General features: G+C 39.0%; 1 protein-coding gene across 1 annotated transcript; it reads right to left on the reverse strand.

Annotated features, from left to right (window-relative positions):
- Positions 1-10,866: 10,866 nt before the first annotated feature.
- On the reverse strand, positions 10,867-22,488 carry LOC115220860 (solute carrier family 35 member B1). The gene is made up of 7 exons (XM_029791040.2): positions 22,204-22,488; positions 19,764-19,867; positions 19,139-19,266; positions 18,254-18,442; positions 14,121-14,247; positions 13,104-13,210; positions 10,867-11,938 (listed from the first exon to the last, which is right to left on the reverse strand). The coding sequence occupies exons 1-7, from the start codon at positions 22,380-22,382 to the stop codon at positions 11,738-11,740; spliced, it is 1,035 nt and encodes a 344-aa protein (XP_029646900.1). The 5' UTR covers positions 22,383-22,488; the 3' UTR covers positions 10,867-11,737.
- Positions 22,489-26,306: the final 3,818 nt, after the last annotated feature.

The raw sequence follows: 26,306 nt of genomic DNA on the forward strand, positions 1-26,306 counted from the left end.
GAGCCTGTTACGTCCTTTCGGGGTTGATAAACTAAAGCCCCAGTCAATTTCTGAGTCGTTGGTATCGACCATCCCGCCCCGACTCAAAATTACTGGCCTTGTGTCAAAATCAGAAACCATTACTTAAATCCTCAACCACCCCGTTGTCACGCAGCCAATGAAGGATCAGCCAAGTCCTACCTCAACGTCTTAAGGGAAAAAAAGGGACACACCAGATGCTGTAATCCTTAATATCTTCAAAAGACGGGATTGTTACGGCTGGAATGTCTTTGATTCTAGGGTTCTTCAATCAAAGTTAACCCGGAACTAAGCACCAGCTTCTCCACAATCATTTTAACCCCTCCCTTCCAGATTTTTACTCCTCCCTTCAGTCTATAATCCATAACTATTTCACTCTTTCATTACCCCCTTCTTCGACCCCTTTCTCTATGATTCACCTCGCGACTACTACCGCCACCACCATCTCTAAACAGCACCTATCTTTCAGCACCCAAACCACTACCATCTTAAACCATTCCAATACCACTCCTTCCCTGCTGCAATCACGCATAACCATTATTAACCACAATTAGTACGACTATCGACTTTATCCACAATTGCCATCGTTAACCACATCCACCACCCCCTTTTCCATTATTAACCACCAGCCCCACCACCGCCACCACTGTTACTAACCATTCTGCTATCATTATCGTCCACTTAGCGTCATAATTAGCTAACCGCTACCTTAAGAGGAATCTAACAGCGAAACACCGCCTCTTGCGCATTTAGCAGTTTGGACGAGCTTCCATTGCCAGGAATGATAATCGATAGATCAATGACAGCAAAATTCTAGCCTTTAAACATAATGTACAGCGATTTATTTAAACAGGTGAGTTGTCTTGACAACGTGTTCTTGCATCCAGTTGACAACTTGAATGACTCTAACACGTCAACATGGATATGTTTTAGTCAGCTCAAACAACACTCTGGCGGTCTGTTGTGGTTTTAAGAAAAAAGAAGTGTGGTGCGTGTGTGTGTGAGAGAGAAGAGAGAGAGAGAGAGAGAGGGAGATAAAGAGGGAGGAGGAGGGAATATGTCTGAGAGTGTGAGGTGCAGGAGGGGAGAGAATTGTATGTGTGAGAGAGAGGGAGAGGGAGACAGAGGCGAGGGTGAGAAGGGAGAGAATTGTGTGTGAGAGAGAGGGGGAGAAGGAGGAGGGAATATGTCTGAGAGTGTGAGGTGCAGGAGGGGAGGGAATTGTATGTGTGAGAGAAAAAGAGAGAGACAGAGGAGAGAGTGAGAAGGGAGAGGAGTGTGTGTGTGAGAGAGAGGGAGAGAGAGAGAGAGCTGGAGAAAGAACGTCTGTGCGTGTATGTGTGTGACAGAGAGAGACAGAGAGAGAGAGAGGAGGGGAATAGAAGAAAATGTGTAATTGTGTGTGTAAGAGAGTGGGAAGGGGAGAGAATGTGTGTGTGAAGGAGTGAGAGAGAGAGAGAGAGAGAGAGAGAAGAGTAGAAGACAATGCAACAATGTGTTTGTGTGTGTGAGAGAGAGAGAGGGAATGTATTTGTGTGTAAGAGAGATAGGGGAAGGAGAGAGAATGCATGAGTAAAAGAGAGAGAGAGGGGGGGAGAAGGGAAGAGAATGTATTTGCGTGTATGAAGGGAGAGAGAGAGAGAGAAAGAGAGAGAGAGAGAGAAACAACGTGTGAAAGTGTGTTTTTTGTTTTTGTTTTCACAGCTTATTCCAGCCAACACGACTAAGTCCATGCTGGAGCACCACCACCCCCAAAGTTGAATATCCTATATACATTTATAGTTAGCTTGGTTATATATCCACGACTTCAATGTTTTCGCTGGATTTCGTTTTTTTTTTTTTCTCTCGGTTTCCACCAACGATAAACATCGTTGGCGGATCAAATTATGTTTGTCTAAGAGTGACAGTGGAGGTGAGGCTGGTGGAGGAAATAAAATATCGACCTTTTTTTTTTTTTTGAAGCAGTGCCAATGATGGGTTGATGTAGTGTGGTGGAGGTGGGTGGTAAGATAGTCTTGAAATGGTGGTTGTTTATGTACCGTGTAGTGTAATATGAAGGCCTTTTAAATCTACTTTCAGTAGGTTTAGAACCCTTAAGAACCGGCAGTAGGTACCATAAATGCAAAATAAAATGGAAAAGCTGCCCGACGAACAGTCGCGTGAGACTCTGAGAAAAACAGCTTGTGAAGATTTTTTTCCGGCTTTAATAGTGTGTGTGTGTGTGTATGTGTGTGTGTGTGAATTGGTGAAAGTATTTGCATTTACGGCAGCCAATACCTAGAGTTTTTATGTATTTTATCAGAAGCTGAAACTTCTTGAATCGTTTACTCTGAGTTTGAAATTACAAATCAATGAAACGATTGATGTCGAGATGTAAAAGTTACGATTTATTAGCGAAATTATTCTTAAGCGCATTAAAGTACGATTTGTCATCGAGTTTCGATTGGTTGCAAAATGCTGTTAGAATCAATTATCAGACACGGAATATGTGATCATTCATCTATTCATTTGCAAATCTACTTGATCGTGGGTATCCAGTATCATATTTACAGCACACAAATCAGCAAGAAAAGCAGTTTTTCTAATGAAGGTTTTAGTGCTGATAAATTATAGAATTTTTTTCCTGAGTATGGAAACTTAATTAAATAAGAAATAAATTGTTTTAACCGGCTAAAAAAGCATTATAAATGACTGCAAATATTCACCAGTTGCCATCTTATCTCAGTTTCAAAAAGCTAAAATAGGATGTAATGTTTCTCCCAGGGACATAGATTACACTTTCTGACATCATTAATGTTGGGAGATGCGTGTTGTATAGTGAACTAATCAGACTTACTATTTATTGTTAATGTGTTAATGTTGTCATTCTAGATACATTTGGCGAGTGATGTGGTGAGATGGAATTTTTTTTAAGTAAGATTCAGCAAACCTTTAATTATTTGACCGTGATTTGCGCGACAAACCTTAAGTAAGCTAAAGCTTTAGAGAAACATATACCCCTAAGGGGTATGATATGACAGTTGCTACAGTTACAGAGATGAGGTGAGTTTTGCTTGTTCGCTATGTAATATGTTTTGACAGTTGGATAATATTTTTTAACTGCTCTTTTTCCTTATTTTGAGGAGATGCATTTAAAACTTATGAAGCCGAACTTGTATTCCTTTGTGATAGCAACACCAAAGACATATGCCTTCCATCTTAAATTCATAAGGAAATTTTCGAGTTTTTTTTTTTTTTTTTTTTCACTTAATCGTTCAATAGATACTTTGGTGGATCAGAAAATTCATTGCAGAAAATTTCAGGGCATCTTTTTCCCACTGTGTGCTTTTGTAGCTGTCTCTAGACAGTTTTCGACCAATTTTATTCGTCTGCAAACTAAGAAAGTACTTTAATACATAGTTTGTATGTTTTATTACAAGCTAAAACGTCATGATTCGTAACTCAGAATTTTGCGTATACGATTATTCGAACGGAAGGAGCGTGACAATATATAAGCAAAAATATTCGCGTCATATATTACAGTGCAGTTACGAACATTTGACTGAGGAGGATTATATACGAAAATATTCCTGCCATGCCCATCTCATGTCTCTCTTAGAAATTGCGGGGATAAAAGTCTATTACCCGATATTTCTGTCCCGTTTTATGACGATGGGGTGTGATTTCAAGAAGAGATGGCTCCTATCTCTAACAGGTCAGCCGACAATTTGAAGTACTGCTTTGACAATACAGTACAAGATATAATCAAGTTCAAATAAATCTAGGAAGCAAATTGTGTTTACGCGTGATGAATATTTTGATGGAAAATAATCCGCCAAGTCTGCTGTTTCAAAATACGTGAATATAAATAATATTTGTAGTGTTTACTCCAGAGTAACCCTTCAGATAGATGGCGTTTGACGTTCAGAAAAACAAAATGTATAAGGAAGTAATATCTTCAAAATGTTTCCATGCTACATGTGTGGCTCACTAGTCCAGTACTTTTAGCAGTTTATTTGAGAACTAACTTGCTTTTATTATCGCCGGTCCGGCATAGTAAGCAGTTTAAGTGACAGCCTGCTTGTTAGTTTATAGTATCGAATTCAAATTCATTTCATGATAGTTTAATCTCGCGTTTGCTATGCAAAATAGAACTAAAGTAGGAAGCATACCTATTTCTTTACTGCCCACAAGAGGCTAAACACGGAGAGGACAAACAAGGACAGACAAACGGATAAAGTCGATTATATCGACCCCAGTCCGTAACTGGTACTTATTTAATCGACCCCGAAAGGATGAAAGGCAAAGTCGACCTCGATAGAATTTGAACTCAGAACGTAACGGCAGACGAAATACGGCTACGCATTTTGCCCGGCATGCTAACGTCTCTGCCATACCGTCACGTGGTTCCAACGTCATTTATATTGATGGTTGAGACGTCGACCGAACCTCAACAAAGCAACTTAACCTTCAAGGAAAAAGTAACCGTATTTGCCACAAATCAAAAGTCACCATCTTAAACAAAGATTGACACACGGTTACAATATGTTAGACACATATGGAGTGACTGGTGACCTCCCATGACATCACAAAACCAGTGGTTCTCGACCGGAGTTTATATGACTCCTGGGGCCCACATACGCAAAACAGTAAATTGGGGATCTGAAGAAGTATTTTTAAGGGCTCACGAAAAAAAAAATTTGCTTTACCTGTTTTTATGGCAAGAAACAGCTCAACTTCTTTATCTAACGTTGATGGTTGTATAAACCATGTATAACATGTGTGTATATATATATATATATATATATATATATATATATATATATATGAAAATGATTCTTTATCTAACGTTTTACATAATTCAGACTACACAAGCTAATGTGTGAACAACAAAATAGGAATTTACCTGTAAAATTAGTTTTTAAATTTCGAGTGGCAATGAGGTCCAGAGTCACTGGTTAACTCATGTGATATCACTAGCCAGTGCCATATCAAGTAACTGGCCATTTTCTAAGATATCACTAACCCATGTGACCCAGTCTCCTATCAAGCTGAGATGACGTCATTCATTATTCTATGACGTTTTTATACAGGATTGGCTCAAAGCATGACTTAACGTTCAGCTCATTGATATTCACGTCTCATTTACAGTTGTTCACCAATCACAACCCATATTGACTTTTGGCGCCAAGCATTGAAACTCTGTGAGCTTCAGTTTGCTGTTCCTAAAACTATAAATCCCAATTATTTGTTCCCTGCTAGTGGCGATCAGATGGCAGGCTAACGAATCCACGTCTCTTTATCCATTCGTCTCTCTTTCTCCTGCCTCCATTTTATTTCTTAATGTTTAAGAAAGCAGGCTTTCAGATGTATTATACACGCTACATTAGTGAATAATTTCTTTTAAACAGTGGGACTTCACAAAAATATAATACATTTAAACTATTCTTCCCTACATTCCGGTGTCCGTCTAGCTGGTGAGATCAAACGTAGCTGGCGTGGCTTCGGGGAAAGAACAGTTTGATTGTCCAAAGACAGGATGGTAGCTGTAGACACTTGTTTCTGCTCTATTAGATGTCTCCTTAATATCAGCAGGCGAGATGTATGTGGAGAGAAAAGAGCTTCCGTTGGTTATATTCGCAGGAAGACGAAATACAAGAAGTGAAGTGTTCTGATTTTCATGTGCAAACAAACTTTATGTTTAGTAGACATACAAACACTCTCTCTCTCTCTCTCTATCTATCTCTCTTTCTCTCTCTCTCCGTCCATCACTCTCTCTCTCTCTCTCTCTTTCTCTTTCTCAAACGCATGCACACACATACATACATGCATGCACATTCATGCACACATACACATGCATACATAAACACATACATACATACAAACATGCATGCATACATAAACATATATACACATACATGCATGCATACATACATGCATACACACTTGCATACATACATACAAACATGCATGCATACATACATACTTGCATACATACATATATACATGCATGCATACATACATACATGCATACTTACATATATATATATATACATACTTACATACATATATATATGCATGCATACTTACATATATATATATACATACTTACATACATATATATATATACATACTTACATACATATATATATATATACATACATACATGCATACAAACATGCATGCATACAAACATACATGCATACAAACATGCATGTATACATACATACATGCATGCATACATACATACATACATACATACATACATGCATGCATGTACACATACATGCATGCATGTACACATACATGCATGCATGCACATACATACAGATTTGTGAAAACCAGTTGCCCGCTGGAAAAATACAAGAGAAAGAGAACATCTTATGAACCGTTGACAAGGAGTTTGTAAATCCACTCCCAAAAATACACTTTCTGTTTCATACCCAAATTAATGGACTTTTTTACTCATATACGTACAAAAAAAAAAAGGAGAATATTTTCCATTTTATTAAATTAAACAAATGACAGAAAAACTAAAATTTTCCGCCTGAAATATTACGCCTCTGTAAACTAATGTTGTGGCATTTTAAATAACCATCCTTTAAGGGAGGCAATTCATGAACTTTAATTTTACAGTTACCTCCCTTTATGATTTGATTAATGTGTTTTTTTTTGTTTTTCGATACATTCGCCCTGATCCAATAAATCCACGACCAGAAACGTCCTGGACGTGGCTATTAGCTTTTCCAGTGTTTTCTATACATATAGGACCACATTTCTAATGCGTCTTCCCTTTTAGAAATGGAATATCTTTTAACCGAGCTTCTGTTTCTAAGTGGGTGGCTGCGCCCCGCTGGACTTTCTCGATGTCACTCCTACGACAAATTTCATAATTACATTGAACGCCTGATGATGAGTCATGTCTCATACGGCCCGCTTCTTGGAAAAGGTTACCCATACCTGATGTAGCTACTCTCTCATTGAATCGTAAATGGCTGTTTAGCTTCAAATCTTACCTGATATCATCAAAGGCGTTACATCCATGACCGTCCAATCTTAGTTGCAGCCATTATATCTAAATATATGGCGAAATCACAATATACTTTGTCCTCTGATCATTTTCAGTTCATCTATATAATCAGACAGCCACGGTCTACATATAAGATTATATGGTTGGCAACTAAGATCCCACCGTTTTTTAAACTTTGGAATCTATTTTTTTCGAGAATTCTATTTTTGAATCATTTTGGAATCTATTTAGTTTTTTGTTTGTTTTGGGTTTTTTCTTGTTAATTTTAGTTAATTTTTGTTTATTTTCAGATCATTAATATGGAATGTCAAGTTAAGAAAAACGAGCATTTTCGACACCTTTTTGCTTTTAATCAAGGTTCTAAGGCCGCAAAAGCTGCTCGCGATATTTTGTATGGAGAGGATGCCATAGCTAAAAAAACTTCTTGTGATTGGTATACCAAGTTCAAAAATGGAAATTTTGACCTCAAAGACGCACCTTTTTTTGACCGTCCAGTTGAGTTCGATGAAGAGTGATTAAATCAACTTTAGCACGAAAATTCTCGTCAAACGACAAGGGAACTGGCAGAAAAACGGAATGCTCCCACATTGCTACAGAGAAGCATCTTCACTCGATGGGAAAGGTTCAGAAGTATGGAGTACGGGTTCCGCCTGCTTTAAGTGACAACAACAAAAATCACCGCTCAACTCATGGACACAAGCAACGATTTCTTTACCGAATCGTTACTGGCGACGAAAAATGGTGGCTGTACATCAATATGAAGCAGCGTCAGGAATGGCTTAGCCCCGGTAAACAAGCGATACCGCGCGTGAAACAAGATCTTCATCCGCGTAAAACGACGTTGTGCGTATGGTGGGACTGGGAAGGGATTATCCATTACAAATTGCTTGAACAGAACCAAACGGTCAACGCAGAACTATGTTCAACAGATGGAACGACTCAACACGGCTATTGAAGAGAAAAGACCTAATCGTCAGCATGGAGTTCTGCTGCTGCACGACAACGCTCGCCCGCATATTGCTAATATGACCAAAGAAGCCATTCAAACGCATGGCCTGAGAAGTGCTGCCACACCCGCCGTACGCACCAGCGGATTTCCACCTCTTTCGATCTCTTTCAAATGCTATGCGCGGAGTTTCGTTCAATACTGATGCAGGATTGAGAGCTTAGTTGGATCGATTTTTCGAGTCGAAATTGGGTGATTTCTACCAATGAGGTATTGAAAATCTTGCTGAAAGTCTTCTAAGCAATTCTAAACAGTCACTGAATCTCTGTTACTGACTATTAAAAATACAGTATAAGCAAAGCCATAGAGCACAGTTAGTATATCATCATCATCGTTTAACGTCCGTTTTTCATGCTGGCATGGGTTGGACAGTTCAACCGGGGTCTGGGAAGCCAGGAGGCTGCACCAGGCTCCAGTCTGATCTGGCAGTGTTTCTACAGCTGGATGCCCTTCCTAACGCCAACCACTCCATGAGTGTAGTGGGTGCTTTTTACATGCCACCGGCACAGAAACTAGTCAAGGCGACGCTGGCATCGGCCACGTACGGATGGTGCTTTTTACGTGCCACCGGCATAGGTGCCAGGGGAAGCTGGCAACGGCCACGAACGGTTGGTGCTTTTTACGTGCCACCGGCACGGAAGCCAGTCAAGGCAGCGCTGGCATCGGCCACGTATAGATGGTTATGACCATGAATATAAAAATTACATTCTGAAGGAACAAAAATGTGAAAGAAGCCCTACGTGTATATGTGTGTATCATTGCGTTTGTCACCATCGGCACTTGCCAACCGGTGTTAGTTTGTTTACATTCCTGTAACCTAACAGTTCAGCAAAAGACGCTGACAGAATGAATACCAAAGTTAAAAATAAGTACAGGGATCGATTTGTTCAACTAAACCCTTCAAGATGATGCCCCAGCATGACCGCAGTTCAACGACTGAAAACAAAGAAAAAGTCAAGTACCAAATCCAAACGAATTTTCTTCCATGATTTATAAACTGTCCGGTTGCTACAGACGTGTGATGTTTTGCTTTGATGAAATTACAAAATGGCAAAAATATAATGAGATATGTTTATTTTCACTAGTTATTCTGATTACCAAAATGTAATTATGTAAGATTTAAAGCTGTTTGTCCAGAATACCATCAATTTGAACATTACGTCACTATGTTACGGTACCATACCTAAGTTACTGTCTCTCTCTATATTATCTCATCATGATGTCTCCTTAACAACCCTAACCAAAGACTGATATCTTATCCTAAATGAAGCAATGAGGCAGCTACTATGAGATCAATTAAACTGCTAGAAACAATAGCCAAATCTCTCAAATCACATCCTACCATCTCAGAAAAAGAAATGTCAGATTTTGTAGTCTGACACACACACATATATATATATATATACTTTCAGGGTGGTCATGACTGCAACGTCTTAGTCTATGTCAGTGGAATCAAAACTGAGCTGCAGCTACACAACTTCAATCTCAATAATTAGTTCATTCTTTTTAACGCCACGCTTTTCCATAAAGGCATGGGTTGGAAGACGCTTGTTGAGAATGTAGTATTCAACAGCCAAATGTCCTTAATGATGCCAACCCTTGTTTTTAATGAAGGAATTTTGTTTCACTGGTCTTCATACATGGAACAGAGGGACATACAGCTTGTGTAGGACATAAACAAACATCACCGCTCTCCAAGAAGTGTCAATGGTAAGAAACGTTCAGAGACAATAACAACACACACACACACATTCATCATCATCCTCATTTAACATCCACTTTCCATGCTAGCATGATATATATATATATATATTATATATATATATATATATATATATATATAAGGTGTATACTTGTGTGTGTGGTAAGAAGCTTAGTTCTCAACCAGACAGTTTGGGGTTCAGTTCCACTGCATAGCACCTTGGGCAAGTGTCTGCTAGCCTCAGGCTGACCAAAGCCTTGTGAGTGGATTTGGTAGATGGAAACTAAAAGAAACCTGTTGTATATGTGTGTGTGTCTTTGTGTCTGTGTTCGTCTACCACCACCATTTAACCTGTAATTTAGCAGTTTGGCAAAAGAGACCAATGAAATAAGTAATAAAAAAAATGTATGTCCTGGAGTTGATTTGGTATGACTAAAACCCTTCAAGGCAGTGCCCCAGCATGGCCACAGTCGAGATAACTGAAGCAAGTAACAGATAAAAGATATATACAGACACACACATATTCAGCAGACTCCTGTAGTTTCATCTTCAAAATTTTACTCACAAAACATCCTTTTCTACTCTGGGCACAAAGCCTGAAATTTTATGGGAGGGTGGCTAGTCAATTAGATTGACCCCAGTAAGTAATTGGTACTTAATTTATCGACCCCTAAAGGATGAAAGGTAAAGTCTACCTTGGCGGAATTGGAACTCAGAACATAAAGACTGACGAAATACCTATTTCTTTACTACCCCCAAGGGGCTAAACACGGAGAGGACAAACAAGGACAGACAAACGGATTAAGTCGATTACATCGACCCCAGTGCGTAACTGGTACTTATTTAATCGACCCCGAAAGGATGAAAGGCAAAGTCGACCTCGGCGGAATTTGAACTCAGAACGTAAGGGCAGACGAAATACCGGTAAGCATTTCGTCCGGTGTGCTAACGTTTCTGCCAGCTCACCGCCTCACAAAACATTAATTAACCTGAGGTAATAAAGGAAGACTCTTACCTAAAATGCTATGCAGTGAGATCGAACGTGGAATCACATGGATGAAATTAAAACATTAAGACATCTTGAAACTGATAATCCTTTCTACTATAAGCATAAGGCCAGAAATTTGGGAGTGGTGGGGGTGTAATTATTTTATAGATCCCATTAGAAATGAAAGGCAAAGTCAGCCTCGGCAGGATTTGAACTCAGAATGTGAAGAAAGATGAAATGCCACTAAGCATTTTGCCCAGCATGCCAACTTATCTTGAAACTATAATATAATGATCTCTTTTGATTGAGTACAAGATTAATTATCTATGGAGAGAACATAGATCTAATTAAATTGACTAAAGTATATTGTATTTATTTTATCAATCACAGAAAGAAGAAAAGCCAGCATGAAATTAGAATTACAGCTTTGAACCAAGAAGGACGGAACTCTACAGATTTGACCATCCACTCTGACCTTAAGACTATACTGATAAATATATCTTTTTACAAGTTTATACGAAATTATTTCCATACAGTCTTACTTATTTCTCCTGAAAATACCAGTCACTGAAGATTTCACTAGGAATGTTTTGCATAAAATCATTTGAACCAAACTATATAAATTATAAATTTCTATTAATATTTATCCTTTTTCCATTTCTCTTTTAGGAAATGACGTTGCAGCTTATTCTAAGTCCCAGCTGAAGATAATTTCAAGTATCAATTTACTTGTGAGTATTCAAGAAATTAAGAAAAATTCAATTTTTTTAAGGAAACACAAATAAATAAACAAAACTTGAGAATTAAGAAATGATAAAAAAAAAAAGCAGTCTTTAAAAACTTCCAGTCAGGTTGCCACAGCAACCTTGCAAGTGAGGTTCTTCTCTTGATGTCGAGGTGGTGGGCCATTGGTGAATCCAGCAATCACGTGACAGCTTCAGCAACCAATGAGCTGTTCACCTTGTTCAACCAGAGGTGAATGGAGATCATTAGAATGAGGTTCATCAAAAACTTTCATTTCTGTTTCTGTTGTTTGCCATAGATGTTGTCTAATGTGAGTCCTGTAAATACCAATATGGTGCCAATCCACTGGCGCTGGGATAATGGGTTTTGAAATATAATTACTGATGTGAGAATGGTGAAGAATTTTCGTGTTGTGGTTAGAATTGAACAAGTGAGAGGCCCAAATTTGGACACAGTTAGGAAAATGAACGTCTGAAAGAGATAAAAATAATGAAAATTAATTCCAATAAAGTCATTAAGAGTGGAAGCAAAGTGAGGATGAGATGCAGGAAGACAAACTTTGAGCCTTACAAAGGAGATGACAGAGGGCCAGGATATGTGTGCATTGCTGTATTTGAGAAGACCTGCCCACCACAGCAGAATTGAGATCCTGAAACCAAGGTGCTACATAAAAAGCGTTGGTGTGGGTGTTAATAAAAAACACTGGTGACACCGTTTTGACCCTGTGCTTGAGGAGACCTATTGAGTCAAGTACATCAACATCAAAAATCAATGGAAATTGTAGTTGTGATCCCTGTGCCGGTGGCATGTAAAAAGCACCATCTGAACGTGGCCGATGCCAGCGCCACCTTGACTGGCTTCCATGTTGGTGGCACGTAAACAGCACCAACCGATCGTGGCCGTTGCCAGCCTCGCCTGGCACGTAAAAAGCACCCACTACACTCACAGAGTGATTGGCATTAGGAAGGGCATCCAGCTGTAGAAACACTGCCAGATCAGGCTGGAGCCTGCTGCAGCTTCCTGGCTTCCCAGACCCCAGTCGAACCGTCCAACCCATGCTAGCATGGAAAACGGACATTAAACGATTATGATGTCGACATCACTAAAAAATGAAGTATTTGATCAAAATACTGCTCGTCTAGATCTGACTTGGAGCCAAGCAACAGGTTTCATTTGATGACACCAGGATAAGACACCTGGAGATTAAACATCATGGCCTGGAGATTTATTTATCCCAACAGTTAGGAGGACTGGGCTGTATAGATTATGCACATATTATCCAAATATACAGTGAAACACCCACATGCAACTTGAACTCACAGCCTCTGAGTTGGAAATCAAAGAACTCAGACATCTTTCCTCAAAATGGAAATGAAAAGATGAAAATAATTTACACAAAATCCCAATTCCATGAAGCTGCAAACGTTGCTTTCAAATTTTGGCACAAGGCCAGCAATTTCATGGGAGTGACTAAGTCAACTGAATGGACCCCAGTGCTCAACTGATATTAAGCAATTCTGCCTGGCACGATAGCAATTCTGCCAGCTCACCCCCCATCAGTGAAGCTACAGATATTAGAGACTGAAACAAAAGAAATCTCTCAGTGAAGAATGGAAGAAAAGTTGCCAAAAGTTACCTGTCCTAAAGCACTGGCAATACCAAAGGCAAATATTCCAAGGAGGACACTAGGATGGCGAGAGGTAAAGCTTATGAATTCAATTCCTTCACCAGTAAAAATTAATCCTGAAAAATAAACAGAAACATGAACTTAAAAAGATGGAATTAAAGTAAAAATAATTCTCAAATATAATCAATACCAAGAGATCTTTTACAATACAAAACTGTAGGTTGATGCAGCTTCTACTGGTCTTGTCTTCATGAGCTCTGCTGGATGAGAAATACAGAAATAGCTCTAAGAGAGGGCCCACCAATCACTTACACAGAATATACCACATTATCAAATTCGATGACTGGCATCCATGCTAGCGGGGTGCAAAGAGCACCATATGAGTGTGATCGTTTGACAGAGCGGCTAACCGGCTTCCGTGCCAGTGGCACATAAAAGGGCACCATTCGAGTGTGATCATTACCAGCATCGCCTTAATGGCACTTGAGCCCCGTGCTAGTAGGGTCCCAAGAGCACCATTCGAGTGTGATCGTTACCAGGGCAGCCAACTGGCGTCCGTGCCGGTGGCACGTAAAAGACACCATTCGAATGTGATCGTTACCAACGTCGCCTTACTGACACCTGTGCTGGTGGCATGTGTAAAAAGATTCGAGTGAGGTCATTGCCAGTACTGCCTGACTGGCCCCCGTGCCGGTGGCACGTAAAATGCACCCACTACACTCTCAGAGTGGGTTGGACGATTTGACTGAGGATTGGCGAACCAGATGGCTGCACCAGGCTCCAGTCTGATCTGGCAGTGTTTCTACAGCTGGATGCCCTTCCTAACGACAACCACTCCGTGAGTGTAGTGGGTGCTTTTTCTTTCTGGGACATCCTGTATATATAACATTACAATTAGCATCTTCATCATTTAACATCGTCCATGTTCCATGCAGCCATGGGTTGGACCATATAATTAATGGATGGATGCATGCATGTATGTATGTATGTAATAAAATGTAAGCTCTCCAAAATGAAATAACTCACCAAATAGCAGCCAAAGAACTGAGAAAGCATTCATAAAAAACATCATGTTATGTGCATTGGTTGGTGCCTTTGCCCTCATTTTATCTTGGATTGCTCCGGTCAGTCCATCCATGGTCAAAGAAATCAGCTGTAAAAGGAATAACAAAAGTCTCTCATCAGATTAGTTCAGTTGTTTGAGGTCGAAGTGTGGTATTTTCATAACCAAATCCCCAAAACTTTACACAAGTATCCGTTTAAAAAAAAAGGAAACGTATCCAGACTACGAATTCTAGGTTTAAAACTGAGGAATGTGGCTGTGTGGTAAGAAGTCTGCTTTCCAACCACACGGTTCTGGATTCAGGCCTACTGTACGGCACCTTGGGCAATTGTCTTCTACAATAGCCTCAGGTCGACCAGAGCATTGTGAGTGGATTTGGTAGACGGAAACTGAGAGAAGCCTGTCATATATACATGTGTGTGTGTGCGTTTCAGTCCCACTGTGTGGCACCTTGGGCAAGTGTCTTCTACTATAGCCTCAGTTGAACCAAATCCTTGTGTGTGTATTTGGTAGACAGAAACTGAGAGAAGCCTGTCATTTATATGCATGTGTGTGTATGCATGTCATTGTGTCTGTGTGTCCCCTACCACCACTTGACAACTCGCATTGGGGAGTTTATGATTCCCTAACTTAGCCATTTGACAACATAGACCAATAGAATAAATACTATGCTTAAAAAATAAATCCCAGCATCGATTTGTTCAACTAAAACCCTTCAAGGCAGTGCCCCAGCATGGCCAGTGAAATGACTGAAACAAATAGAAGATAATAGTCACACACCCACATACAAGCATGCCTGAATAGTAAGAACCCCATGGTTCCAGGTTCAGTTCCACTATATGACACCTTGGGTAAGTGTCTTCCACTAAGGTCTCAGGCCAACCAGAGCCTCATGAGTGGATTTGGTTGACGGAAACTGAAAGAAGCCTGTGTGTGTATTTGTTCCCCAGCCCCACCACTTGACAACTTGTGTTGGTTTGTTTACATCCCCATAACATGGTGATTCAACAAAAGATACCAACAGAACAACTGCCAGGCTTCAAATCAAAAATATGCTGGAGTCAATTTGTTTGACTAAACCGTTCAAGGCAAGTACCCCAGCATGGCCACAGTCCAATAACTGAAACAAATAAAAAATGACAGCCATGAGGTTAATTGCCTGATCAGGGAGGAGATTTCTACTTAACATAAAACCAGAGCTATGCAATGGTACTTGAGTTGGCAGAAACGTTGGCACGCCGGGGAAATGCGTAGCCGTATTTCGTCCTGAGTTCAAATTCCGCCAAGGTCGACTTTGCCTTTCATCCTTTCGGTTTCGATAAATCAAGTACCATCTACGCACTGGGGTCGATGTAATCGACTTAATCCATTTGTCTGTCCTTGTTTGTCCTCTCTGTGTTTAGCCCCTTGTGGGTAGTAAAGAAATAGGTACTTGAGAGCATTTACAAAAGTTCATATTTATGGGAACACTGCTTGACTCAGTCTGCTTGAAAAACCACAGGTCCCACCACCTACTTCATAGTTAAGGGTAGTTAGTATAGTACTGGATTAACAGGTTTAAAATAATAGTTATTTTATCAAGAAAAAGAATCAGATTATTTTCAAGAACACAGGGGATATTCCACTTCCGGGAGATGCAGTGTTGGCATGACTTTTAGTTTAGCCTACTTTTTCTCTCCATAAACGTGACCATCCAAAACTATTTGCCACAAATCATGAGCCACTACATAGCCACATGGCTTGCTAGAAATAAATTCCCTAGGATTTTATTTACTGAACAGAAGGAAATAATTGAATTTACCTCTTAGTTGGGGAACGAAAGCAAAACTATCAGCCATTGTCAGCAATTTACGAAGGGGAGATAATTTCAAGAAATTAAGAATTAATCTTTAAAAATATTTTTCTCACACACAAGAGAAAATTTTATCTTTGTTGGCGGTGACAGTGGCTGCAATTGACATGCTTCAGTGCTAGAAATAGCAGCACAATCTCCCTCAAACTACACCCTATTGTCACCAAAAAAAAGACACATACGAGACAGTAAGTAAAAAGACAGAAGTGTCATGGCTGGAATGCCTTTGGTCATAAGTCTGTGCAATCAGGGCTCACCGGAGTCTAAACAACAATAAGTCTACTTATCTCCCTTAGTTATCAATATTTCTTTAAAAACAGAAAAAAAATCCTGTCACTATCTCTTGCTACCTCCAGCCTCACTGCTTTTCCTCTTCAATTATGTTGTCTTCACTACCTTGCCCCCTACCCCTCATCCTCCTTACCAACAACTATGGTCACTGTCTTTGTCCCTATAAGTACGGTCACTATCATATTCTGTCTCCACTGCACTCATGATAGGTGACCTAACTTTTGCTACGATGGCCACTGCTTTGCCTCTACCACCAACTGTAGCTATGGTCATGGACTACCCCTCTACAAGTATAGTACTTTCAAATTTTCATCCTTTCGGGGTCGATTAAATAAGTACCAGTTACGTACTGGGGTCAATATAATCGACTTAATCCGTTTGTCTGTCCTTGTTTGTCCCCTCTGTGTTTAGCCCCTTGTGGGTAGTAAAGAAATAAGTACTTTCAAATTTTGGCCCAAAGCTGGCAATTTGGAGGCAAGGGTTTAGTCAATTAAATAAACCCAGTGCTCAAAAGGTACTTTATTTTATCAACACCAAAAGATTGACAAAGCTGACTTAGGTGGGATTCAAACTTAGAATGTAATGCATCGGATGAAGTGCCATTAGTCATGTCTGATGCACTAATACTACTCATTCATAAAATAACAATACTGAAACAGGAAGAAGATGTGGTCCACCTCTTATCTTCTAGGTTGACAGCACCTCCAGATAACAACCAACTCCAAGCCAGCCAGCATGGAAAGGTAAAATGTCCTGATATCAAATACTAGACAGACTTTTGACTATAAGTTGCCATTTTTCTGGTAAGGGGAACATGATAATAATGTTTTCACAAGGCCAGCAATTTCGAAGGAATGGGTAAGTCAATTACATTACCCGCTAGTGCTCAACTGGTACTTATTTTATCAACCTGCCCTCCCTCTAAAGAATGAAAGGTAAACTTGAACCCAGCAGAATTTGAAAACATAAAGATGGGCAAAATGTCGCTATGCATCTTGCCTGGTGTATTAACAATACTGCCAGCTCACTGCCTCAGCAAATAACAATAATGATGATTACATTCATATATTACAATAACTCTTTTGCTAAGTTTCTAATGAATTACATCAATCAAACCATTTAACCCTTTCGTTACTATATTTATTTTGAGATGCACTGCGTTTCTTTCAATTACTTTAAATATAACAAAGAATTTAGTAAAATAACTTGGTTATCATTCAGCTAGTGTTAGGAACATAAATTGTGACTAAGGTTTGGTGGAAGATTTTAATTCAAAACTTAGGAAACAAGACATTTGTACTCAGAGCCAGGGATGGTTTCAGCCAGGTTGGTAACGAAAGGGTTAATGAGCAAAAAACATTATGGTAATTAACAAATATGTCCATGTCGTTATTAGAGTAATTGGATTGATCCACAATCACCTCTGTAAAGACACAAACAGATTACCAATAAAAACATAACTTTTCTTGTTGTCTACAGGGAGGGTCATTGTGCCAATATTAACACACACACACAGGTTCAGTTCCACTCCTTCAATCATTTCTTTAACTTGTTAGTTAAACAGTCATATAACTAATTGACTAACAATATAGGAGTAGAATTGAACCTATGCAGCATGTGTTATTAATAGTGGCGTAATGATTCTCCCTCGACACAACAAAATTTGTTTCAACACACCAATTCACATCAAGAATCTTGCAAACCAAATACTAAAACGAAATAGGCATAACCTTTATCAAAATATTGGGTCAGTAAATGTTGCCAGAGCAATCTCAAACAGCACTTATTAACCTTGTATATTTGTATTTTTCATGTAGCTATTTATTTTTAATTAAAACAAATTATAAATGCACTGGCCTGGATTTGAACTGATAATTCAAATACTCCCAGTCGAGCATTAAAAACCATTCAGCAACCACATATCATATTTAACAGTTGTCACTGCATACTTACAAGTAGAATCTCACCCATTCCAAACGTATGGGGTTTCGAGTCTTTGGCTTTACCGTCTTTGTACAGAAACAATGCAACGCCTGTAACAATGAGTAAAACACACAGGTATTTAGCAGCTGGATACCGCTTTCTGGCCAGCAGCACACCAAGAATCATAACTGGAATTGGTTTCACAGACTTCCCAAGGACCTGGCAAAACAAAAAAAATCGAAATCTTCAAAATATAATAAATTTAAAATGTAATTGTTCTGATACCTAATCAACCTGAGACCATCACTTTTGCTTAACATCCACTTCTCCATGCTGATATGAGTTGGATGGAACGTTTTTTTTTTTTCCTTTTTTGATAGCATTAGACAGCTGGATGCCATCCGTCTCTTCCATTATGCCTATTCTAAAAACATCAGACATATAAACTCTACTGTCTTAAACCCTTTAGTGTTTAAACCGGCCATATCTGGACCAGATATTCTACGCTTTATATTCAAACTGGCTGGCCTGCTCGCTTAGTTGTGGTGCACCTGAGCACTGTATACAATAATTTCACGGAGTGGTTGGTGTTAGGAAGGGCATCCAGCTGTAGAAACATTGCCAGATAAGACTGGAGCCTGGTGCAGCCTTCTGGCTTCCCAGATCCCTGGTCGAACCGTCCAACCCATGCTAGCATGGAGAACGGATGTTAAACGATGATGATGATGATGTCAAGACAAAAAAATAAATACTGGACTTTATTTGCTCAACCAAACCCTTCAAAGCAGTGCTCCAGCATGGCTACAGTCCAATGACTGAAATAAGTAAAAGATACACACACACATTACTCTTTATCTGAATATGATATATATATACTTAGATATGGAGTGGGGAAAGGGATAAAACATTGCTTACCTGTGTTGGATAATTGACGTGTTGTAAAGAATGGTTACTTGCTAACATTGCCAAGAGATAAGTGAGAGAGCAGAGAGCATACAAAATCTTTGGTGTGGAGTCTTTTGGAGAATGGAACACTGACATAGCTGCAAGGGAAAAGAGAGAGATGACACAATAGAAATTATTGAGCTTTCCTTCAGCCCTTCAAACTGCAACAGAGAAAGAGCGTATATCAGTTTTAATTAATTTTCTAAGGATTTAGACCTTAAAAATGATTTTTGAAAGTCATTGAAATTGAACCAAATCCTATGACTGGCACCCGGCCGTTGCCAGTGCCGCTGGACTGACTCCTGTGCAGGTGGCAAGTGAAGAAACACTGTTTTGACCCTGTGTTTGAGGAGACCTATTGAGTCAAGTACATCAACATCAAAAATCAATGGAAATTGTAGTTGTGATCTCTGTGCTGGTGGCATGTAAAAAGCACCATCCAAACATGGCCAATGCCAGCACCGCCTTGATTGGCTTCCGTGCCGGTGGCACGTAAAAAGCACCAACCGATCGTGGCCATTGGCAGCCTCCCCTAATAACTGAAATCTGAAATGCATGTCAACATAAAATTGATTTAATAAGTAACTATACTTACACAACTTGGAAGCAGCCATATTGATGATGCACTGGATAAAAACCAAAGCTAAAGTATAGGTAAACTTCTCTTGGTTCTCACCTTCTCCATATTTACCCTTTGTTCTATAAAAATTGGGCCGAAATAAAGACAGAAACGTTATAAAAGTGTGTAAACATGTATAATTTTACACAGAAAACCACTGCAACTTTCGGGAACTTTCTCCTCATCTCATTCTCCTATCAAACTGTGGGGAAAAAACCACTAAACTTTATACATTAAAATATATTTGGTCTTGATTCGGAGTTAAAACTAGAATTTAGAGAAGTAGCACATTTACAAGTTTGTGCAAAATTAATGATGATCATAATAATGGTGAAACTAAGGAATTTCATTAAAAACAGGATATTTAGCTTTGTTACAGTTGAGTTTTGTAACAAATATAATCAAAATATATACTCTTTACTCTACTCTTTTACTTGTTTCAGTCATTTGACTGCGGCCATGCTGGAGCACCGCCTTTAGTCGAGCAAATCAACCCCGGGACTTATTCTTTGTAAGCCCAATACTTATTCTATCGGTCTCTTTTGCCGAACCGCTAAGTGACGGGGACGTAAACACACCAGCATCGGTTGTCAAGCAATGCTAGGGGGACAAACAGACACACACACATATATATATATACATATATACGACAGGCTTCTTTCAGTTTCCGTCTACCAAATCCACTCACAAGGCATTGGTCGGCCCGGGGCTATAGCAGAAGACACTTGCCCAAGATACCATGCAGTGGGACTGAACCCGGAACCATGTGGTTGGTAAGCAAGCTACTTACCACACAGTCACTCCTGCGCCTCCTACTGATATTTTCTTTGAAAAACATGTTATTGTTCCAAGGTTTTAAAAAGATACTGGATTGGAGAGGAGACAAGTTAGAACCAGAAAGAGACGGGTGGAAAGAGTTAAACAGAAAATAAGAAACAAAATTTTTGTCAAGGATAGAAAGTTTATTACAGGCCATTCCTGGAAGACTGGAGAATTAAGTAAACCTGAGACAGGTAAGCTTAGTTCAAACAATAAAGAATGGTCATACACAGAGACTGATAGAAACAAACTGCCGGCATCAGTTGTTAGTTGTCGGAGCACTGCATCCTTCAAAACTTCCATGCTTCCTGAGATTCCCCAACACTACACCTGATTTTCTCCCCTCTATACACACACACAGGCATGTATCTGACTCATACATTGTTCACTTTCCAGACATTTTTACATTACTGCATGTACTTTATATGCACTTTCTGACAAGTTGTGGTGCACCTGAGCACTGTATACAATAATTTCATTATTATAATAACACAGTAGGTGTGAATACACGAACCAAGAACTCGCAGGCCGATACCGGCGATTCTTTACATTATGATGGTAAATTCAAATAAAATATATAATGTACAACAGAAGTTTAAAACCAGGATGTCTTGCTTCGGTTCATAAAGTATTGGATAACACATTACCATCGCTAATTATATATTCTATACTATAACATGATTAGACTTAATTTTCGAATCATCGTTTATTTAGAAAATTGAATGATGTTTTTGTTTGTATTGTGTAAGGGCTCTCTTGTACAATACGGTCCCGCCGACTATCATTATTTTCAATAATTCTGTTTGATCAGTCATTGTTTACCTCTTATAACTTTTGTTTAGCACAAATTACTTGAGAATTGAGACACCAGGATCTCAAACCGATCTTATTAACGTGTCTTGTATGTTTGAGATATTTCAAAATAAACTCAACCAAGCAAAGTGAAGAACATAGATACTAAACGTCGTTTTGTATCTAAAGAATCATAGGTTTTAATGTTTTGAGTTTACAGCCGTAATAAACGCTGTTAGTACAACACTTCACAGAATAAGGTAGGCGACAAAGTTCATAATACTCCGGCAAAATTCTGGTTTAAACACCCCATATAACTTTTTATCTTCTGATATTTTCAGAAAATTTTTGCGAATTTGTTCTGCACACGGGAATTCACACGATTAAGCAAAAGCAATTTTGCGTGTGATTTAAAGGCGATTTAGCTGTTGTATTTAGCACATCTGACAACCAGCTGGTAGCTTCCTCGTTTCTTAGTCACTTGGGTATGTATTTATGCTTTCTTCAGAATTCCGCGAATATTCTTTGCTACCGTCACAAATAGAACAGGTATAAAGATAGAAGTAACGAAATAATTTAGCAGGAAAAAAAGTTTATATGTGAGAAAGTTGAAATTATTCCTTACCACCGCCACAAATACAATATATTTAACAGATAAAAATAACACAAAACGATTTCGCAGTAATAAAAAAAGTTTATGTGTCTCTAAAAGGTATTTTCTCATCGCCAAACAGAAAGTTCTTTAAAAGTGACGCTTGTTTGTTTATTGTTGATTTATAACAAAGAAGGCATCTGTCATACTTACATCTTCTCCTGTAAAATACCGTAGAAGAAATAACACACCAAGATGCCCAGGCTGCAAATAAACAGCATCCGTCTATTCTCTGTCGCCATATCGTTCCTTTCTACGATCAGAGCAACCTGTGGAGATGAGGCCGAAGAATCTTTGAAATCCAATTTCGCTTCGCTCTGTGATTGTGACATGTGCCCGGTATAGCTACGTGTACTTCCGCTTAACAGTAACGCTACGTCAACTTCCGGTTCTGCATGCGACCGGGTTCCAGACCGAACACGTCGCACTTGTTCGCTCCAGAACTGTGTAGGTGTGTCTATGTGCGTGCGTCTATATATCTCTCTCTCTCTTTCCCTCTATATATATGTATGTGTATATATACACACATATATATATATATATATATATATAAAATATGAGTTAGAGATAAAACCACTATTATGCAACTCAAACAGTGATAGACATAAACCAATACATAAATAACAAATAATGTATATATATTTATATATATATTTAATATATATAACTAGATCTCAAAAAGTATAAAATGAATGATAAATAAATAATATAATAAGTAATAATATGACAACAAAAGAATGAATGAGACCTCGATATTATGTAAAATAGAGGAATTTATCTATAGATATATGTGACAACTTGTTGGTTATCATAATAATATATACATGTATATGTGTGTGTGTATAAAATCTACACTGTGATTGTTTATCTGTTTCTTTAGTTTCCAATAAATTCCATCAAAAATCCTATTACAATATACACCATAACGGTTCCGTTGGTTATTTGGCCAAATTCAACGTCTATTTTGTGCCATTTTCATTGCTCTTTTATCAAAATATATTTGTTTTACATCGCCTCTATTTATATGGTACTAACAGTCTCACTGTTGTTTAGAAATGCTTCTTTACACCTCGAAATATCTGTGCTTTGCTTGGTTCTGCTCTCTCTCTCTTTTTCTTTCTTCTCTCTTTCACTCTATATATCTATCTATCTATCTATCTATCTATGTACCAATCTGTTCCGAATATCCTCCCTTTAATAAAAAAAATTTCCCAGACTTTTCCCCCCTACTCTGCCTCATTCTCTTACTCTCTCACTTTCTCTCTCCTATTCTTTCCCACCCATTTACATACGATAATAAACCTCAGGAATTCGGTTTTCTAGTTCACAGAAAGCCTACATTAATAATAGGTCTCTACCCTGCTGCAATAATTATTTAACAAGTGACTGTAAGGGGTGTTCAGATACGTCACGGATTTTTAAAAGTATGATTTAAGGCAGTGCTGTCAAACATGGCTAGCAATGCTTTGTCCGTACAATATCGTATGGTAGACAGGCATACTTCGATTTATTTTGTTTTGGGGTACGTCTTACTCTCTCTCTCTTTTACTCTTTTAGTTGTTTCAGTCATTTGACTGCGGCCATGCTGGAGCACCGCCTTTAGTCGAGTAACTCGACCCGGGACTTATTCTTTGTAAGACCAGTACTTATTCTATCAGTCTCTTTTTGCCGAACCGCTAAGTGACGGGGACGTAAACACAGCAGCATCGGTTGTCAAGCAATGCTAGGGAGACAGACACACAAACACATACACACACATACATATATATATATATATATATATATATATATATATATACATATATACGACAGGATTCTTTCAGTTTCCGTCTACCAAATACACTCACAAGGCATTGGTCGGTCCGGGGCTATAGCAGAAGACACTTGCCCAAGATGCCACGCAGTGGGACCTGAACCCGGAACCATGTGGTTGGTTAGCAAGCTACTTACCACACAGCCACTTGCTTTTCTTTTTCTTTTTTTTTTTTCTCTTAGATTTTTATGAGAAATAGTAAGCCTCAACCAAAGTCAATTTATCCGACTTTACGTTGGTCATAGCAAACACTCTTAAAAGCATAAGCACTGAAAAAAAACATCTAAAATGAAATACTGCAGAGGAAAATTCATGTGAAATACATGTGGAAATATGTACAAACCGTTTACTAAAACATGTTTTATCTTTTCCTTGTTTCAGTCGTGTGACCGCGATCATGCTGGGGGGGGGGGGGGCACGGCCTTGAAGAATTTTTAATCGGATGAATCGATCCAATGCTTTTTCGCTTTTTTTTTTGCTTTTTTTTTAGCCTGGTACTTATTCTATCGATTCCTTTTGTCGAACCGCTAAGTTATGGGGACATAAACACACCAACACCGGTCTGTACCCCCCCCCCCACCACAGTTGGGGAATAAACACATACACAGATATATATATATATATATATATATATTAACAGAAACCGTTTTCTCCCACCCCTAACCTAACAAAAACCCTAACCCTACCCCCCACCCATATATAAAAAAAAACACTTTTTTGAAATGCATCCGGTACATATACCGAAGGTTCGCCATATATATATATATATATATTATATATATAGAGAGAGAGAGAGAGAGAGAGAGAGAGAGAGAGAGAGAGAGAGAGAGAGAGAGAGAGAGAGAGAGAGAGAGAAAGAGAGTGAAAAAATTGCAAATTGTAGGCAGCAAAAAACATTAAAAGATCTTGCATCTTTAATACTCAAACATAGAAAAGGCCTCACAGAAAAAGAAAAAAGACTACATCACAAACTTCAAATGTAAACCAAGCCTTTTCTATGACCTCCCCCAAATCCACAAGAATCAAATAATTACTAATGCCGGCAAATCAAATCCAGCTCTATACATAAATATCCCAACACCAGAAGACTTAAAATTAAGGCCGATTATAGAGGGCCCAGCCTGTGAAACACACCGCCTAAGCCACTTTCTGGACATACTATTGAAACTTTTCCTCAGATACATTAAAAGTTTTATTTGAGACAATCTGAACATGTTAGAGCATCTACCAAAAACCACCAATGAAGAAGCTCTATTAGTTTCCTTCGATGTCATCAACCTCTACACTAACATTTCACATGACTACGGAATAGAGGCAATAAAATTCTGGCTAGAAAAATACCCGCCGAACCGCATAAACCAGACTTTTGTCATTGAATCCCTGCAGTTCATCCTACAAAACAATTACTTCCTATTCGATGCAACATACTACCGCCAAAATGGAAGCACTCCGTCGGTTCCGACGACGAGGGTTCCGGTTGATCCGATCAACGGAACAGCCTGCTCGTGAAATTAACGTGTAAGTGGCTGAGCACTCCACAGACACGTATACCCTTAACGTAGTTCTCGGGGATATTCAGCGTGACACAGAGAGTGACAAGGCCGGCCCTTTGAAATACAGGTACAACAGAAACAGGAAGTAAGAGTGAGAGAAAGTTGTGGTGAAAGAGTACAGCAGGGATCACCACCATCCCCTGCCGGAGCCTCGTGGAGCTTTAGGTGTTTTCGCTCAATAAACACTCACAACGCCCGGTCTGGGAATCGAAACCGCGATCCTACGACCGCGAGTCCGCTGCTCTAACCACTTGGCCATTGCGCCTCCACTACCGCCGAAAATACGGTATTGCGATGGGAACGAATGTAGCGCCTGCCTTTGCGAACCTAATAATGGGTTTCTTTGAATCTACCCTATATGATCTCCAAAAATTTGGACCCCCATTCCACCAGTGTATAAGAGAAAACTAGAAAAGGTACATAGACGATTGTTTTATCATGTGGAATGAAACCTATGATAAACTCCTGGATTTCAAATCCACACTGAACAATATAAACTCCGATATTCAATTTGCAATGGAATATAGCAAGAGACAGCTCCCATTTCACTCCCATGCATATCAACCCACAACCCCAGAAACAATGAAGCATACAACACAATTATACAAAATCTCCCTCCGCCCACCCAGGACCCGAAAATGAACAACATCCTAAAAACACACAAACTCCTCAAATGTAAAAGACGACACAAATCAATCAAGAGACTCCTAACAAATGCGAAACTATTCTCAATACATAATACGATAGCAACAGTTAAAAAATGCAGACGACCTAATTGTCCGTAGTTGTTTTTTATGTTTTTATTTTCGTGTTCCGTCGTTTTTTTTTTATCGAAGTCGTATGTTTTGGAACTAAATACCGGCGTATGTTGAGGTATACTTGTATGTCCA

This window comes from Octopus sinensis, linkage group LG17, assembly GCF_006345805.1.
Source record: "Octopus sinensis linkage group LG17, ASM634580v1, whole genome shotgun sequence".
NCBI lineage: Eukaryota > Metazoa > Mollusca > Cephalopoda > Octopoda > Octopodidae > Octopus > Octopus sinensis.